General features: G+C 38.6%; 1 protein-coding gene across 1 annotated transcript in view; it reads left to right on the top strand.

Moving 5' to 3' along the window:
- OSBPL8 (oxysterol binding protein-like 8) overlaps positions 1-17,800 on the top strand; it is a 56,107-nt gene extending 38,307 nt beyond the window's left edge. Inside the window, exons 8-23 of the mRNA XM_010193779.1 lie at positions 1,722-1,806; positions 2,972-3,143; positions 6,148-6,382; positions 7,793-7,977; positions 8,765-8,846; positions 9,531-9,629; positions 10,087-10,183; positions 10,515-10,613; positions 10,746-10,843; positions 12,215-12,304; positions 12,866-13,002; positions 13,326-13,511; positions 15,903-15,990; positions 16,390-16,492; positions 17,021-17,126; positions 17,383-17,800. Of these exons, the coding sequence (XP_010192081.1) occupies positions 1,722-1,806; positions 2,972-3,143; positions 6,148-6,382; positions 7,793-7,977; positions 8,765-8,846; positions 9,531-9,629; positions 10,087-10,183; positions 10,515-10,613; positions 10,746-10,843; positions 12,215-12,304; positions 12,866-13,002; positions 13,326-13,511; positions 15,903-15,990; positions 16,390-16,492; positions 17,021-17,126; positions 17,383-17,518 (1,998 nt within the window). The 3' untranslated portion in view covers positions 17,519-17,800. The remainder of the gene's footprint in view (positions 1-1,721; positions 1,807-2,971; positions 3,144-6,147; positions 6,383-7,792; positions 7,978-8,764; positions 8,847-9,530; positions 9,630-10,086; positions 10,184-10,514; positions 10,614-10,745; positions 10,844-12,214; positions 12,305-12,865; positions 13,003-13,325; positions 13,512-15,902; positions 15,991-16,389; positions 16,493-17,020; positions 17,127-17,382) is intronic.
- Positions 17,801-18,327: the final 527 nt, after the last annotated feature.

Below are 18,327 nucleotides of genomic sequence, written 5' to 3'. Positions count from 1 at the left end.
ACTAACTCCTAATCCTTGTATTGCCACTTCACCAAACACATTTCTGCTCACTCAGAGGGTGACTGAGGTTGGGAATCTTGTTTCTAAAACCCAAGTTGCTGTTACTCCGTACTGACTACTCAGGAGTTTCTGAACATCATTTACACCAGCACTAGCTTGCCTCTTGGTATTTAAATGCCACCAATACTCCTTGTTACCCACGTCTCACCCTCAGAAACGTTCTGGCTGTTTCATTTGCTTGCTTCTAAAATATCTGCCTTTATCTGCTTCTGCTCAAAACTTCTGCTGGCTTTCCAATTCCCTCTTCTAAGCCTTGTACTGGCTTTTCATCAGGCTTCTCCCTGGGGGAAATCAATCCAGACTGAAATGTGTTAACTCATCAGTTAGGCAGGCTTAACCCAGCTTTCAACAATAGCTTCAAGTATGTTTAATACAGCCCTCTTTGCCTATCAGTTGTCTTAAAATTACCACAGGGAAACTTTTTTGAAGGAGCTTTAAAATTGTTGTTTAGCATTTTATTCCAAAATGAAGCTCGACACAAATGGAAAGGTCTTTTGGATTTTTTTTTTCTTTTAATTTGTGAAATATTGAAAATTAAACTTTGGCATTTGACATCCTTTGTGTGTCTTTTGGTTGAACATAATGTCATGGTGTCCTGCTGATACCCTTTATAGAGAGACTTAAGCATGTAAATGTTTTTATGGACCTTGGCATCTGGTTTTTTTTCTTATTTAAATGCCAAGCTTACAGTTAGGCATCTAAATATTTTGTGGAATTGACCGCTGGATAGATGGAAAGGTTGAAGGGGAAGGAGGGAGAGAGAAAGGATGAGTGGGTTCCTATAGCAATACATAGTGTTGGAGTGGGAGGAGTTATTTCCGTTTTTTTTTAAGTATCAGTTGGCTTATATGTCTTTTGAAGACAGGCAAAAACCATGCAGTTCTGGATGCTGCTGAGACACCACACACATTGTCATGTAAAGTAAGCGTGAAGTGGATCACTGAAGAGGACTTCCTGTTCTCTGCAGGGGTTTGGCTTGCCCTCATGTCTCTCTGTGCAGTGATCCATAGCATCCTCGTAGGAATTGAGAGGAACCTTTGCTCTCATCAATAACCAATGGGACCGGAGGGGGAAGAACCTGTTGCTGTACAAGTGCGGGTCTTCTACGGGGCAGCGTTTGTTGTAAATCAACTCTTAAGCCACCCCACAGACGTGTCTTTAGTTTTGCTTGCTTTCAGTCTTGCCTCTTCAGCTGAAATACTGAGCTGAAGAGGAGTGGCTTCTTCCTTGTGATCTCTTTACACCCATCTGCAGGAATCCCTCGACAGTGAGGGTGACTCCCCCGTAGCATTCCTTTTGATGCTTTTGTCGTCTTGCTATACAAGTAGCATCAGCAGAGCATTTCCAAGTTACTGTGCCAAGTCTTACTTAAAAAAAAAAACCCAACCAACCAACCAAAAAACCCACATCAAAAATTATTTTAATCCCAAAGACCGTTCTTTTTGAAGCGGGATTGAATTTGGAGCTATACTTAGAACAAAGTCTTTGAAGAAGAAATCCAGTGAAAGAGGGCTGTCCATCTTTCCATCCATGTCTTCATTAGATGTTGCTGAGTGACAGTACATAGCCCTGCGGTGTGTCAGCTTGTTGTTACATTGTATGATGAACTGTAAAACTGAGCTGAAATGTCTGATGCTATTGCTTGTTTTGTGTATTTCAAGGGTCCCAAAGGTGAAGCAGTTGGTTCTATAACTCAGCCATTGCCCAGCAGTTATTTGATCATCCGAGCCGCTTCAGAATCAGATGGTAACTAACTATTTCAGTGCTTAGTTATTAGCTAAGAGCAGTTAGTTATTAGAAAGAGATGGCTTCAGTTGCCTTAACATGTCTATTACAGCACTGTGACTGCAGTTTTTGTTAAGGTTCTCCCTTAGCTTAGTGCATTCAGTTGTGTTTGTACTAGTAGTTATTCATGGTTATTGAAGGAAAATTTTGACCTGAAGAAACTGCCGTTGAACTCTCTGCAGTTGCCTTGCATTGGCTGGGTAGAGGAGGGGGAAGGGCGTATTTCAGATTTAACTGTTAATGTATGTCTCAAGCTAGTTCCTTTCTAGGTTGCTAACATGGACATGTTTATATTTCTAGAATGCTTTAATTATATATGTTTATGTAACACTTTATGTATTATAAAGTGCAGCAGTTGCACAACGTTCTAGTCTTAAAATTTAGCTCAAAATATGGTTTTGTAACACCCTTTATGACTGGTAAAGTGGTGGTCAATATCAGTGCAACCACCTTCAAAGGTTACGATGTGGAAACAAAATTTAGGACTGTTGTGTAACCTTTCTAGCTGCTTTTCTTCTACTGGTTAATTAACCATACCCCTGCAGACTTTAAAAATGGGACCCTGTTTGCCTCCTGTATTGAACATGGCTTAGATACCTGGAAACGAAGAAATAAGGAGTGGAAAGGACACACAAATTTGTTTAGTTACTTTTTGCAAAAAAAAAATAAAATTAAAAATTAGAATGTCTGCTATTATATGGAAAAAACAGTTATGTGCTAGTGTTATAGCTACTTTTCCACATTGTTACCATGTAATAGATGAGCAAATGTTGCCAACTGGTGCAGTTACTTAGTCTTCAAAGCTAGAGGAGTACTGCAGACAGCTTTGGAGGAATTCAACAGTCAGGACCTAGATGGGACCTTAAGGAAGAAGTGCTGGAATATGCTCTAAGAGAAGCTTGATTTACCTTGCTTGTCCTACCCTGAAGCATCCCTTGGACCAAACCTGGGTAGTTGTGAGTTATGTCCCCATCAGATTATAAAATCCAGTGCATATAATATGGAACAACTCTGAAGTGTGTCTTCAAAGGCAGTGTAAGCAGACTCAAAATGATTGTGAAATTAGGAAATGGAAGTTGTATAGTTCAGTTAACTTCATTTAGTCTAATAATAAATTTGTCTTTAGGCAGGTGTTGGATGGATGCTTTGGAGCTGGCACTGAAATGTTCAAGTCTGCTTAAACGTACAATGATTAGGGAAGGTAAAGAACACGATTTGAACTCTTCAGCAGACAGTACTCATGTCTCTTTCTATGGTCTGCTTCGTGCTAACAACTTGCACAGTGGAGAAAACTTACCGTAAGTGAATTAATTACTAAACCTGATTGTCCTTTTGGCAGAACCTTGTAGTGATAACTTCTCCACAGGGAGAATGTCTTTCAAAGGCTGCAATTCTTTTTGCTTCTGGATTCTTTTTAGATGCCTTGTTTGTACTGTGTTTTATATTTATCGTTTTACCTACATACAAATCTTTTTTCACGCCAAGTGAAAGAGGAAAGTTTGGCCCAAGGAACTCAATGTTGAGTATCACATCAGTAAGTTTAAGTACTCAGTTAAACTGTTAAAGTTTTGAATTTTTGTGTCTTGAACTTGGTCTCCCTTGTTAGCATCACCTGAAAAGAAGATTGGTAGATGTGAATATAAGTTGCTGTTCTTTCATTAAAGAAATGAATAATCCTATCATTATTTAAATGGTTTCAGCATGTCTCAGCTTTGAATCATCAGACAGGTGAATAATGATTCAGTCAGCCTATCATTATATTAAATTAAATGCACAAAAGTTGAAATTATCTGATATCACTTGGTATCTAATGTCTGAGTGCCCCTGAGTAACTCCTGTTTATTTCAATAAATACTTTCAGACAGATTTTTGCAAGCATGGGTTTTTGTAGAAATCTATTATTAAAGGAGCATGGCGAATGAATGGTGTTTTCAAACACTTCAGTTGTGGTACTGAAGTGCATTAGAAAATAGAAAAGATTTAGTCCTTTATTTGAAATAACTGGGACTGAAGCTTGTGCTATGCACAGTTTCTCTCAGTAATATTCCACCAATTTGGTGCACTTTCAGGTGGACATAAATGTATTTGAAATAATCCCTCTCACCTATGAAGATTTAGCTGCCCATCTGTCATTTCTCTGTGAGCAGGAATTTTGTACTGTGGTTTACTACTGTTAAGAGTACGTGCCTGTATTTGAGACAAAAGGCCTGGAATGGGAGAAATGCAATTCTCTCTGCCATAGATGATCTGAGAAACCACAGAAAAGGCACATCATTGCCTCCAGCCCAGATTCAAGGCCTTATCCAGATGACCAAGCAGGCTCAGTTACAGTTTTACTCCTTCTATTAGCTCATGGAAACAACAAAACCGCTGTGTACAATTCATCTGGAGATCTGTACTCGTGAATAGTAGTTTAACATCAGCAGCTGGCCCAGATTACAATCACAGCAATTAGCTACAACTGTTAAGTCTAATTAAGACTAATAGTTTAATTAAGTAGATCTTTGGATATAGCATTTTCTAAGAGTATTCAGTGTGCTTAACTATCTAAGCAACAGAACTTGCAGGCCTGGTTTTAATGGGGTTGGCAGGACAGGGAGAAGAAAGGTGAAAGCCGTATTTGCTTCAACTGTGAACTAGCTTCTTAAGTATGTTAATATTAAGAGGAGATCCAAGGAAAACATTGGACAGATACTTGTTGAAGATGGTCACCTGAAAAATAGGGATAAATAAAAAGCAGAGGCATTTGATGGGTTTTTTTGCCTCAGTCTTTAATAATACTGGAAGACCTTGAGCTGCCCAGTCCTCTGAGTTGGAGGGCCACAGGTGCAGGGACCATGATTTTCCATTGAAAGACATGTAAAGGACAATGCAATCATCAGCCACAGTCAACATGGATTCACAAAGGGAATGTCCTGTAACTAATTTGATATCCTTCTATGATAAGGTCACCCACTCAGTGGATGAAGGGAAGACGGTGGATGTAGTTTTTCTGGCTTTTAGTAAGGCTTGTGATACTGTCCCTCACAGCATCCTTCTGGACAAGTTGTCCTGCTGTGAGATGAGCAGGTTCATGATGCCCTAGGAGAAGACCTGGGTGAACATCAGGACTCAAAGGGATGTAGTGAATGGGGCTACATCTGGCTGGCACCAAGTTCCTCAAGACTCGGTCTTCAGTTCTGTTCAATATTTTTATCAATGATGCGGATACAGGAGTTGAATGCACCAGTAGCATTTGCTGAAAATAACAAACTGAGGGGTGCTGTCAACTCTCTTGAAAGTCCTTGCAGAGGGAGCTGGATAGATTGAAGCTTTGGGCAATCATCAGTGGCATGAAATTTAACAAGAACAAATGCCAGCTTCTGCACATGAGACAGAGAAACACTGGGCACGAATTGGGAGAGGAGTGGCTGGAGAGCAGCCCTGCAGAAAGGGATCTGGGGGTGTTGGTGGATGGCAGGCTCAGTATGAGTCAACAGCAGTGCCTTGGCAGCCAAGAGGGCAAACCACATCCTGGGGTGCATCAAACACAGCATAACCAGCCGGTCAAAAGAGAAGATTATCCCTCCGTATTCAGTGTTGGTGCAGCCTCACCTTGCGCCCTGTGTGCAGTTCTGGGCCCCACAATTTGAGAAGGTAGTGGAGGTCCTTGAATGCATCTAGAGGAGGCAAGAAAGCTGGTGAAAGGGTTGGAAGGAATGTCCTGTGAGGAGCAGCTAAGGACTTTGGGCTTGTCTAATTTGGAGAGAGGGAGGGTAAAGGGCGACCTCATTGCTCTGTACAGTTTCCTGAGATGGGGAAGTGGAGAAGAGGGAGGTACTGATCTCTTCTCCCTGGTATCTAGGGATAGGACACGTGGAAATGGTTCAAAGCTACATCAGGGGATGTTCAGACTTGACATTAGGAAATATTTCTTTACCAAGAGGGTGGTCAAACACTGGAGCAGGCTTCCTAGAGAGGTGGTCAATGCTCCAAGCCTCTCAGTGTTTAAGAGGCATTTGGACAATGTCTTTAAAAACATACTTTAACTGTTGGTCATCCCTGAGGTGCTGAGGCAGTTGGACTAGAAGACTGGTATAGGTCCCTTCCAACGGAGCTATTCTAAACCTGGTGTGTTTGATAGTTCAGTGAGAAGAGTACATGTTTCCATTTCCTATATGTTTCCAGCAGAGTTAGTTTGACGTTGCTGCCAGATTAGGCTTGCTATTGGCAATTTTGGTGTGTATTTTATTAAGATCCTGGTTTGAAAACATGAAATTACTGTGTGAAGTTGAGGATTCATTTAGCCTTTATTTTTTGTAGGTTAAATGACAGCGAAATTGAAAGGCATCACTTTAAAGACCAAGATATGTATTCTGACAAATCTGATAAGGAGAATGACCATGACCACGAGGAATCTGATAATGATGGATTGGGGAAAAGCGAAGAAAGTGATAGCGACACATCAGAGCGACAGGACGATTCTTACGTCGATCCAGAACCAATTGACATCAAGGAAACCACTTATTTAGAACAGAGTCCTGAAGAACTTGGGGAGGTAAAAGTGCTGTTGATGTAGTGAGCAAGCAGCTTCTCCAAATAGAAAGCTGATATTTTATGACTCAGACTACACTCGAAAGCTTACTTGCTGGATTGGCTTTCAGATTTTCAGCAATAATGGGGAAGGAAGATTCTGTTCACCCCTTTTCTGCTTTGCTTTGCCACTCTTGTGCTTGTGTCTGAGATTTTGACAGAGATAATGAGAATATCTGGAATATTGCTTAGACAGAAGGTGCTCAGTTTGAAAGGGCCACCTGCAGCAGAAGATGACTATGTCTACCCATCCTTTTGGTGTTATTTCTATTTGTTGTTTTTTTTTTTTTTTATTAACTTGCCCCTGCCTTTTTCAAGTAAAAATCTTGAAGTTGAAGATTTTAATGCAAGCTGACACCTCTGTTTTTCTACTGCAAGAGAGGAATTAAGCAGCTGTGATCTGCGGAATTTGGTGGGAGGCTTGCTGTGTTTCTTCTGTCACCTTGCATTCTAATATACCCCAGAGCTGCCATTCCACTTCTGCAGGTTGTCTTACGTATCTGCACAGGCAAATGCAACAGGGATTTGTATATTTTACTTGCTATAAAGATATCAGAAAACTTAGTAACAGAAATTGAGATGAGCACTTTCACATTCTTCTCAAGTGCTAACTATGAGGTTTGGGTTTTTTTCATAGCATCATAGAATTGTTTAGGCTGGAAAAGACCTTTAAGGTTATTGAGTACAACTGTGTGACAGAAATACTTTGTGCTTTATTCCTTTCTCATATTGTTTCTAGAAGAAGCAGTAGTTTAGGAAAAATTGAGGAGTTTAATTTGACAGTAAATTTTTGAGTATGCATTTTAGAACTGTTCTGGAAAGAGGGATGGTTTTCCTACAACCTTTTGCTTTTGATTTCAGAAACTGTAAGGAAGAGTATCTCCCCTCTTCTTGGACAGAAAGGAGCATATTGGAGTGTGGTTTTGCTCATTATAATTTTCTTTTAGGAAAACCACCGTTACAGTTGACTGGTCAAGGCAGTGAAAGCATAAATGTGGCAGCTTTCATGGTGGGGAAAAATTGGTCGAATGAACAGTTCTGCACATGAGAGCACAGACTAATGCATTCGATCCTAGGAAAGGTCCAAGGGAGCGTTTCTGAACAATATTCTGCCTCAAATTTTTCTGGTTTAGGGCTGATGAAAGCAAATGCAGGTTTTAGTGCTGAACAGTATATCTGTCATACTTCATTAAAGATGTATTATAAGCGTATTTAGAGAAACTTGATTTTTCTCCCATAGTTGCTTCAGCCTCTCTGAGTCGTTCATTTTAAGTATCCATTTTTCATTCTTACTGCATCTTAAGAACGTGTTGACCTGTCTTCTGGAGGATTGTTTTCTTTCTCCTTTCTGTAAGCAATTGTTTGTTCATCCTAGGCCGGTGAGGCTGCTCAGACAGAAGTAGTGTCGGAAGAAAATAAAAGTCTGATCTGGACACTGCTGAAGCAAGTCCGGCCAGGAATGGACTTGTCCAAGGTTGTGCTGCCTACATTTATCTTGGAACCGCGTTCTTTCCTGGACAAGCTGTCTGATTACTACTACCATGCAGACTTTCTGTCGGAGTGAGTCAATCATATCTCTGCTTTTCATTCTTTTCAGTTTTTAAACCAAAATGGGTTAACAGTATATACTGAAATGTTTGATCTGGTCTACAGTGTATACTGAAATGTTTGATCTGGTCTGCTTCAGCAACATCAGAGACTGCTTAGAATTTGAATGTTTGTCTGGCAACATAGCAGTCATCAGATGTCCTTGTTTTCTGAGAGCTCATATGGTACATCTTAAGGTCTGGCCCCTCTTAGTAATTGCAATTATATTGCAGACATTTCTGGTTTAGCTTTTGGAAACTGATTACAAGACTTCTCAAAATTTGTTTCATTATTTTTTTCTCTAGGAGTCATATTTAAAATGGTGTAAAAGTCCCAGTTAACCTTTAATACAGTGTTAAGCTCCATTCAGATTTATAGTTGCTTGCTCAAATGTAGCTAATAAATTAAAGACTGTAAATTGAAATACAAGTAAGTTCTGTATGTGAGTAGGCCAGTTCTCTGTAGTAGTACCTTGTAGAAATGGAAGAGCTTCAGTGGAGGTGGAACAGCATTTAATGTTACAAAGAACAGACTCAGTTATGGGAATACCATTTCTGATTTTTTGTTTGATTTCCATTTTTAGACAATTATTTGAAAACTTTGGATTTGGTGCGATCAGGCTGAAAGTTTTACAGTACTGCAAATCACAAAACCTATGTTTTGGTCAAGTCCTGGTTACAAGATACATCATAATGATTGATAGTGTGTTATAACTGAAGCAGTATTGATATTTGAACTGTGTATTCTGTTTGTTTCATAGAGCTGCTCTTGAAGAGAATGCTTACAACCGCATGAAAAAAGTAGTGAAGTGGTATTTGTCGGGGTTCTACAAAAAGCCAAAGGTGTCCTCTCACATGCTGTTTTGTCTTTAGTCACTGTGTCTAGTTTGAGGGCTTAGAGATGTGTTGGAATAAGTTTTTTTTCTTTTTAAATCATATTGTTATGAATTTTTTAAAAACAATGTTACATTTTTGTTATTTACATAAATGCATCATGGACCTTTTTGGTCCCTAGCTATGCTTAAAATAGACTGTATTCGACTGGCTTTTTTCCCTTGGAGTAGAAGTTGAACTAAGCATTTTGTGATAAAGTTGAGCCGGTTCAATGTTTAGTATTCTTCACTGATGTCATGCTTCAATTGGAGGATTAGTATTTTCACTACTTCATTTAGCTTTACACTAAATACTCTTTATAGTCATGCTGGTGGGAAATAGTATTGAGAGCAGAAAATGCTTACCTCTGAACTTCAGACAAAAGGTCCGTAATAATTCACTGACAAAAAAACCTTATATTCTGTGGCCTGGAATAGTTCTGCAGATGTACTACATCTATGCCAATTTCCTTAGAATGAAGAGCTGACTAACTGAGCATAATATTCAAATGATTAAATCAACAACAATGTACTTTAGCGTATATATTATTATGATTATATTTTTTGTGGCTTATCTTCAGTGACAGGCTGATAATGTATTTTGTGATTTTTGTACCTGCACTGTGTGGTTACCCTCTGTTCTGTTTCTGTTTAGGGACTAAAAAAGCCGTACAATCCTATTCTTGGTGAGACTTTCCGCTGCATGTGGATTCATCCAAGGACAAATAGCAAGACTTTTTACATTGCAGAACAGGTAACTGCAATAACAGGCAGAAACCTTTTTAAGAAACATAAATGTTTTGCATTTTTGTGCTAGTCAAATGATGTGGTAGTGTCAGAAAATGTATTTAGATATATAAATAGTATCCTAAAAGCTCTCCTGATGAGCATAGGTTTATTTACAGATGTCTCTTTAAGTGTGTCTTCCTAGAGAGAGAGAGGGAAAGGTGTTCCCAGCACTTCTGTTCCCTCTTCCTCCAGTAAAAAGTCAGGTGCTAATTTTCTTAACTGTTGAAATTCAGTAAGTGTTTGCTTGATCTTTAACTCTAAAGATTATAGTCACATTTCACATACATTAACTGTATTCTATTATGCGCAGCTTGAATCTTGCATTCTGTCTTTATTAGCTCAAGTTTTATACTATATTGCATGTTTTGGGTTTTTTTGTTTATTTTTGGTGGTTTTTTAAAATATGTGCTTTTTTTCAACAGGTATCCCATCATCCTCCAATATCTGCCTTCTATGTTAGCAATCGCAAGGATGGGTTTTGCCTTAGTGGTAGCATTCTGGCCAAATCAAAATTCTATGGTAAATAATGGGGGTTTTTGGTTGTACCTTTATTGAGGATTGTAAAATCTGTGCAAATGAGCTGTGTTTTTTTGATGAAAGAAGCCTGTTAGAAGAACTGGGGGTTTGATCATTGTATTATCTTACCTTACAAAGTTTTTGTGACTGCTCTTCAAAATTTTAATTTCTATTTTTGGACTGTTTTAATTTTTAATTGGAGATGCTGTGTATTATAGTAGCTTTGCTAGACAGGATTGATTGCAGGACCGATGCAATTATTCCTCAGTTACTAGGAAATGTTCGCTGCTGTCTTGCAGGGTGGTAAATGTGATTTTCTGTCTTTGGATTTCAGGGAATTCATTATCTGCCATACTAGACGGAGAAGGACGGCTAACATTCCTAAACAGAGGAGAAGATTATGTAATGACAATGCCATATGCTCATTGTAAAGGTAGTGGGTTTTTTCATTCTCTGGTTGGCAGACATAATTACGAGAGCAGAAGTTTATTATTCTCAATGGTTCGTTATTCTAAACAGTGTACTCTTAACTTACATTCATTTTAGTGGTGTTTTTCTCTTGCAGGAATTCTTTATGGCACAATGACCTTAGAGCTTGGGGGAACAGTAAACATCACCTGTGAGAAAACTGGCTACAGTGCAACAATTGAATTCAAACTCAAGGTTGGTAAATGCTGTCAGTGGGCACAAGGCACATGAGCTTAATGATAATTTTCAAAGAACTTACTATGTCACTCTTTAGATACGATCTGATTTAATATGGAATTGTCCTTTTGTATTTTTGGGAACTGAGGAATTTTCATTTTAACTGTTGCAAATCCATCTATGCATATCTAGCAAATAGTGCTTGCTTTTTTTTTCTTCAAGGAACTGTATTGTCATCTGTTTTCTTTTTTAAATGTGTTTTTCTGTGTCCAAAGGTTTTGACTGAAACTTGCAACGCTGTCTTCATTTCTGTTGATAAGAGATGCAAACATATTGCTAGTTTTATGACTCTTAAGAACAGCTCGTGTGTTAAGAAAGCAACCATCTGTCTGATCTCCAGCAGTGGCAGCAGTGTGTGTCTAGGAAAGTGTAAGATCAGGGGAAGTGTTTAGTGATCTGATCAGTGTTTCAGGTGTTTTGTGTATTGTTGTTAATATACCTTAGTGTTTTTCAATTCTCTAAAAATGTTCAGGGTCTTTTTAAGCTCCTGGAGAGCACTTGCAGGAGAACTCAGACTCAGGTTCCCCTCATCCATCCTGGGTAAAATTTAAGTTGCTAATGACACCTTGAGTAAAGATGATGCAAATGCTTTGGCTAACATTTTTATCAGCCTTTACTAAGCAACAATTTACACTGACTATTTTTGGCAGCTGTGTGTGCTGTAGGAGCACTTTCACCCTTACAAAGGCTAAACAAAGGTTTCTGAACTATTTAGAGATGCACTTCTGAAAAATACATTTGCCATCTTTGAAGCAGAAACTGATTTAAAGCTGAACAAACAGTTGTTAAGTAGAAGTGTGCAGGTGGAGAGAGAAACTGTATTCAGTTGGAATTATAGGGGAAACATAAAAGTTAGGAGGCTGTGTTAATCGATATTTTGCCTCGTCAGCCCACAGGATACGTGTGCAGACTGTAAAAAATAAACCAAAGAAAATCCCTGGCAATCATTTTTGTTGTTGCATCTGCAAGAGTTAATCTCTAGTAACAAATGGTCCTTGGCAAAGCGGTGAAATTAGTGTAGCAAATTACTATTTCCTCCAGGATATCATTGTGTCACTGTTTTCTGCATTATTTTCCATTTTCTTGCCACATTTCTTAAAAAATGCTTTTGTTCAGCAAATCTGTTGAGAAAATACAGCATGAGAAAACAACTTACTGTGGTTTTAGATTTGTCTTGGGGATTAAAGAGGCAGCAGTTATAATATTAGAAGCCATCAGGGCTGTTTACATCACATTTCATAAATGCACTGTTTTCCTTAACACTAAACATAAATGCAAAAATAATTTGCTATTAAAACAAACATAAAAGCATTTCTTTTTGTTTTGCAGCCTTTTTTGGGGAACAACGACAGTGTTAACCAAATATCAGGGAAAATAAAGCTTGGCAAGGAAGTTCTGGCTATTTTGGAGGGTCACTGGGTAAGTAGTGAGCAATGATGATATTTTATAAATTCTGGCTGATAGTTGAAACAAGTGAAAATAGCACTTGTTACAAAAAAGACTGAAGTTTCTTTAAAAAGGAGTTAAGTACCACTTTTACAGAAAGGACTTTATAGTTAGTTCTCAAGAAAGTATAGAATCAACGTAGTGTTAACTGCAGCTGCTAAAAGGTGGAGAAGTTGTGTCCGTTTGAATAGTTCATGAAGAAAATACATTTGAGCTTGTGAAATGTTTTTAGTATGTGTTAGTCCTATGAAGAATTGCTATGGAACTGGCATGACGTGTTTAAACTTGTTTCAGTTCTGGTGAAATGACGCTGGCACCGCTGGCGTTTGGACACAGTAATGGTGCCGTTGCGTCTCTGTTCAGAGTTAGAACCAGAGCAGAGTGCAGCGTATCCAACTGTTCTTAACTACGTGCATCCAAAAGAAAAGAAATTCTTATTGCAAAAACAAAAAGAGGCTTATTTCTCCCCTTTGTGTTATTTTGCCACTCTTTGAAATTATTACAATTAAGGTAAATGAATTCTATATGTTACAGGACAGCGAAGTTACTATTAGTGACAAGAAGACAGATGTTTCGGAGATCTTCTGGAACCCGACATCTGATATCAAGCAACGCAGATTACCTAGATATACAGTGAAGTTTGAAGAGCAGGATGACTTTGAGTCAGAAAAGTAAGTTCACTTCAGAACCATATATAATTATTTTGACAAAATAAAACCCATAATCATCTCCAAATTATGAACAAATTATGATTTCCTTCTCTCCCATGTTTGCTGATATTGGCCTGTAAAACAAGAAAGCAACACTGTTAAATACAAGATCATTATTTATAAACCTTACAATCATGGAAAAGCTTGATGGAAATGTAGATAAAACATATATTAAAACATGGTAATACTCTATTTAGAGGTTGATCCACTTAGACTATAATTAAGGAAATGTTTGCAGTTATTTCTGCCAACCAGATTGTAACTCTGTATTGCTCATTTGTCAGGCTTTGGCAACAAGTGACAAGAGCAATAAATAATAAAGACCAAACAGAAGCTACTCAAGAGAAATATGTTCTGGAAGAAGCTCAGAGAAAGAGTGCCAAAGAGAGGAAGCTGAAGGGTGAAGAGTGGATGTGCAAGCTGTTTGATCAGGATTCAGTCACAGGAGAATGGCACTACAAATATGCTGAGTGAGTCCTGAAGTGCCTGTAACAGAAACTGCTTGTTGAAGGCTTGGTAGTGTTGCTGAGCCTCTTCCTGGGGCTTCAGGAGCAAAAGCACTTGGGTGTATAGCTCAGTTCAAATTTGTGAAATAAGCAATGCTACTTGATACTCTTTTTTATGTCTTTTAATTAAAATGCATAATTCTTTAGCTGATCTTGCTTGGTCCTTTTAGTCTTCAAAAGGCAGTGATTGCTAGTGCAGCAAAACGTTTCATGTCTCTGTTGCAATGGCTTTTTATGTTTATGGTTATGTGCCTTTACAAATCTGTGCTATGTTCTAGAGTTTCTTGAGCATGGCACTTCTGGACGCATTGTGCTCCTTTCCCACCCCACCGCATACTGACCAGAGCAGCTACACAGATTTTCTCAGACTGGAAAATATAGTACATATGGGCATACCACCTCAGAGAATCTAGTATCTGGAAATCAGAAAAACCTGTGCTTAGTTGAACTGAGATATTTCATTTGTTATATGTTAGAATAGTTCTGAGAATAACAGGTTTAGAGCAGTGGTTAATGCTGGGACCAGGTGGCTCTGCTCAGCTGTCAAATATGCCCTGCAAACCTGAGTGTGATCTCTTTGTGTGATGATCTGGATCAGAAGATGAGGATGTAGCTGTCTCCCTGGCTGCTGGGATGCATTCTGTATTCTCACCAGTGCTTGCAAGAGTCAGCTTGGAGCTGAGCCCTTTGCTGGTGATGGTTTTCACAGAACACCCACATTCTCCTGATTCTTTTCCAATACCCAGCATGCTTCTATATTGCAGGGATTGTAAAACATCCAAAGATGATACATACCAAGTTAAGTAACTCTGAAGCCATGGGTGCTCGAAGTATATTTCTATGGCTAAACCTGGGAACCCTTCACCTTTCTGTGTAAGAACAGCAATACTAGGGCAGTGGCCTAAGTGCATATATAGGGAAGAGTACAAGAATTCTGAGTATTCTTTATGTCTCCAGCAAATTTGCAACTTGGAGGTCTCCTGGAACCAAGTAGGGATTCTGTGTATTTAGCACCTCTCAATAGATTTATTTTCCATGAATTTCCTTGGTTTCCGCTATAAGTCTGTGCAGACTTTTACCACCCAAAACATCCTGCAGCCAGGAATTCCCCAACTAGACCAAATGCTCTATGAAACACCCTTTCTTGGTTTGAACCTTCTGGTGCTGTTGATGCCTCTTCCTGTTGGAAGAGTTGTGAATAGTCCATCTGAATTGACTGCCCATGCTGTTGAACTCGGTGTGAAACGATCAGGAAAAGTACTGCACTTTAAATCTGTTACACTATCCCCTGCAGCCTTAAGACCCTTCTTGTTAATCTGCATTATTTTTCTGTCTCTTTGACACCTTGTGGTTCAAGGATGTGCCACAGAAATTTTACTATGTGCTAGAAAGCAGTCTGCGCTGACAGCAGTCTCTGGAAGACACTTCTGTCTCCTTTTTTGCGATAACGGTCCACGTAAAGAGCAGTGTTTTATGCTTACTGTGAAAGCTGTGGCATTTGTTAAAGTATCTGGATTATGGATTTAGGCATCTGGATTACAGATACAGAAGTCCTTTGGGAAAGCAATGCCTTGTTCTTACCCAGTTACCTTAGATGACATCTGATTCAAGTCAGGTTAAGCTAAGATGTAAATGCACGTCTATGTTCGCAACATCTGAAACAGTTACAACTGTTTTAAAAGGTCTACAGGAAGAGATGAAAGGAAATCCCATGCTTAATCTCCTCTCACTAAAGCTGCGCATCAGAACACTCTGCATGCAGCTGACTTGCAGCTTCTGTCCTGAAAAGGCTGTTATCAGTGGAGATGTTGGTTTTTGCTTGTTGTTCTGCAGTAAGCTACGTGTCTTCTGCTGGATTTTTTTTTTTTTTAAATTTTGTATCAACCTGTACTTGAAAAGCACTCTTAAAAAATCAGAACAGGCAAACTCTGTGTAGCTCATTAGTGCCTCTTGAAACCAGTTTTGATTACTAATAGCCACTTTGGGATGAAAGCAGGTTTGAAGTGGCCGATTCTGAATCTCTCTCCTTTCTAGGCATCTTTAAAAGCAAAAACAAATATCAGTCAATTAACCAATAACAACATAATTCCATAATTATATTGCTGGTTAATGCAATAGCTTGTACTCTTACTAGCTGGCTGAGGGTTTGACCTGGATGTGAAGTTTATTTTTGGTTCTCTTGGCCCCTCAGTCTAGGACTGGTCTATGAGTGGAAGATAGCATCACTTACATCATGTCTGACCTCTTGATATGGAGAGAGAGCTTTAACCTGTTAGTAACAAATAGTTTCTGAGCAGTAAAATATTTCTGATTTAAATCACCGTGGTATTAATCAATTATATTCATTCTGTCTAGTACCAGACCATGGGACCCTTTGAATGATATGATCCAATATGAAAAAGATGGCACCATCCAAACAAAAGTTCGACATCGGACACCAATGGTATGTTCCAGTTTTACTACCAGGTGCAGCAAGATCCAGGGACTTGTATATTTTGCATTATGTGTATAAAAGGTCATCAAAGCATTGGGAGTGATGGAAAATACTATTGTTTTCTTACAAAATAGTTTACCCAGTCCGTAGTCTTTCACTTCTGTGTTGCATCCTAAGCAGTAGAGATTACTTGATTGGATAGGAACATAAAATATGCAAACTTGAACTCAACACTTTAATGTGTATTTTTCCTTAAATGGGAAGATGCACAAACTTCAGACTGCTTCTACATGAAAAAATTTAACTTGGACTTCTATTAGATACCACGCTTCCAACTATGACTGCTAGAATGTGCTGCTTTGCTACAGTTCTGGTTCTCTGGAAATACCATAAGTTTATCAATTGTAGGTTAATGTTCCAAAAATCAAACGAAAGCCAGCCAGTCAGAAGAAAGGGGAGTGTGGTTTCTCTTCCCCAGAGCCCGATAACCAGGATTCCTCTGGGAGTGAAGGTAGGAAAAGATGTATTTGCATACAGAAATAATAAATTTGTTTGATATCGAAACAGAGTTCTGTAGTCACACATACTCTTCTTATCTCGATGCTTGTGTTATGAAATAATGCATGCTTTAGATGACAGTTTTATCCAATGCAAAGCATGTTCTGGGAAAAAAAGAAAAGAAGCAGCAAGAATGGCGTATAGATTTAATTACAAACTTTTCTGTCCTTTTAAACTTCAGTGTGTAGTGTAGGCGAGCTTAAGTGCTGCACATATTTAGTATCTGAGGAACAAATTGTTATTTCAGGCGCTTACCTTGCTGTCCTTTTGTGCTATAGGTGACCAAAACAATAGAATCATAAATAAAATCAGAATAAATAAAATAGAATCAGAAATAAGGCTGTAGTTTTCAATAGAAGTTTAGTTAGAAAACTTTTCTCCTCATTTTTTGCAACTGGTTGAGTTTGTCATTAGTACTTTGTTCCCTTTTTGACTTAGCAGTCACTTCTGTGAATCACATCTGGCTTTTGTATCTTCCTAGCGCAACTTCTGAAGCATAATACAAGAATAAGGAAAAAAGGGGCAGACCTTGGTGAACTGCAGAGTGCCATTGAATCTATAAAGGAAACACAAGAAGATATTAAGAGGTAGTACTAGATAAAATGCTTTAAAATGGTTTAGAGAATACTGATTTTCTAGGTTCTTTCTTTTTCCTTGGAGGCTGGTATGTATCTTTCTGATTTAGAGCCTTGATGTCTTTAAACTGCCCTTCTTCCCAAATGTGGATTGCTCAACGATGTTTCATAATTTTCCTCAAAAACTGTCTTCTCTAGGGAGCCCTAACAGAATAGAAAATGCCAAACTGTCTGGATTGTAATTTACAGGTTATTTTCTATCTTACAGAGACATCATGGCTCTACGAAATCGAGTCACTTCTAATTCACCATCTGTGGACTACCATTTCTTGCAGTTTAAGCACTACGTCTTCATCTTACTTGTGGTTCTGCTGCAGCTTATCATTAATTTCTTGTTCAAATAGGAAGGGCCTTTCTGAACTGGAATGATTGAACTGTTACTGGGGACCATGTTTTAGGTTGGACATTAAATGATGCAATATTATCTAAAAGAGCCCTGTAGCAACAACTTACAGAACTTTGCCTCAGCATCCATGGTTCAGAATCATTCTCACGTCTACCCAGTTGAAGTAAGAATTGTGTAAGTGCCAGTACACTCTTGCTCCTGGTGTGTGCCTCTGTCTCGCAGACATACAACATCAGCCTTGTGTTTTATATTGCGTCATACACTGTACAGATGAATCTTCACCACAGAATAGATGACATTACCAGTTCAGAGGTCAGACCCTGTAGGTAGGATGTGATGATTCCTGTTATGATAGAATGATAAACAAGCATGCTTTGTTACGTCTAGACTTACCATTTTTGTAGCAAAGGAACTTTTGAAGCAGCCAACAGTTTTTGTAAATGGCGTTGGGTGTTTGGAAGTAAAGTTTTGTTTAAGGTCAAACAAATACATTCTTATACAACGATCGTGAGCATTAGGAACTGGCAAGTAAAAAGCTGAAGTCTTTGGGAATTCTGCAATGTAATCTCCTCGATCTGTTTTGGAAGTATGAGAGTTTTTATCCTGAATTACTATAGTGGCTTGTAAGCCAGCTGTTTTATTTTTATAGTTTTAAAACTTCAGATTCTTCATAGAAACATTCCTGCATCTACTGTACAGAGCACGTTTTTAGCAGTACAGCACCTGGGAAGGTACTGTCTTGATCCACTCCCATGAATTGCACATGTCGAGGATTCACAGTGTGTTTGTACGTCTTGATAGATCTAC

The sequence above is a fragment of the Mesitornis unicolor genome, unplaced genomic scaffold, assembly GCF_000695765.1.
Source record: "Mesitornis unicolor isolate BGI_N332 unplaced genomic scaffold, ASM69576v1 scaffold2701, whole genome shotgun sequence".
In the NCBI taxonomy this organism is placed as follows: Eukaryota; Metazoa; Chordata; class Aves; order Mesitornithiformes; family Mesitornithidae; genus Mesitornis; species Mesitornis unicolor.
This window is presented reverse-complemented; position numbering and strand designations above follow the sequence as displayed.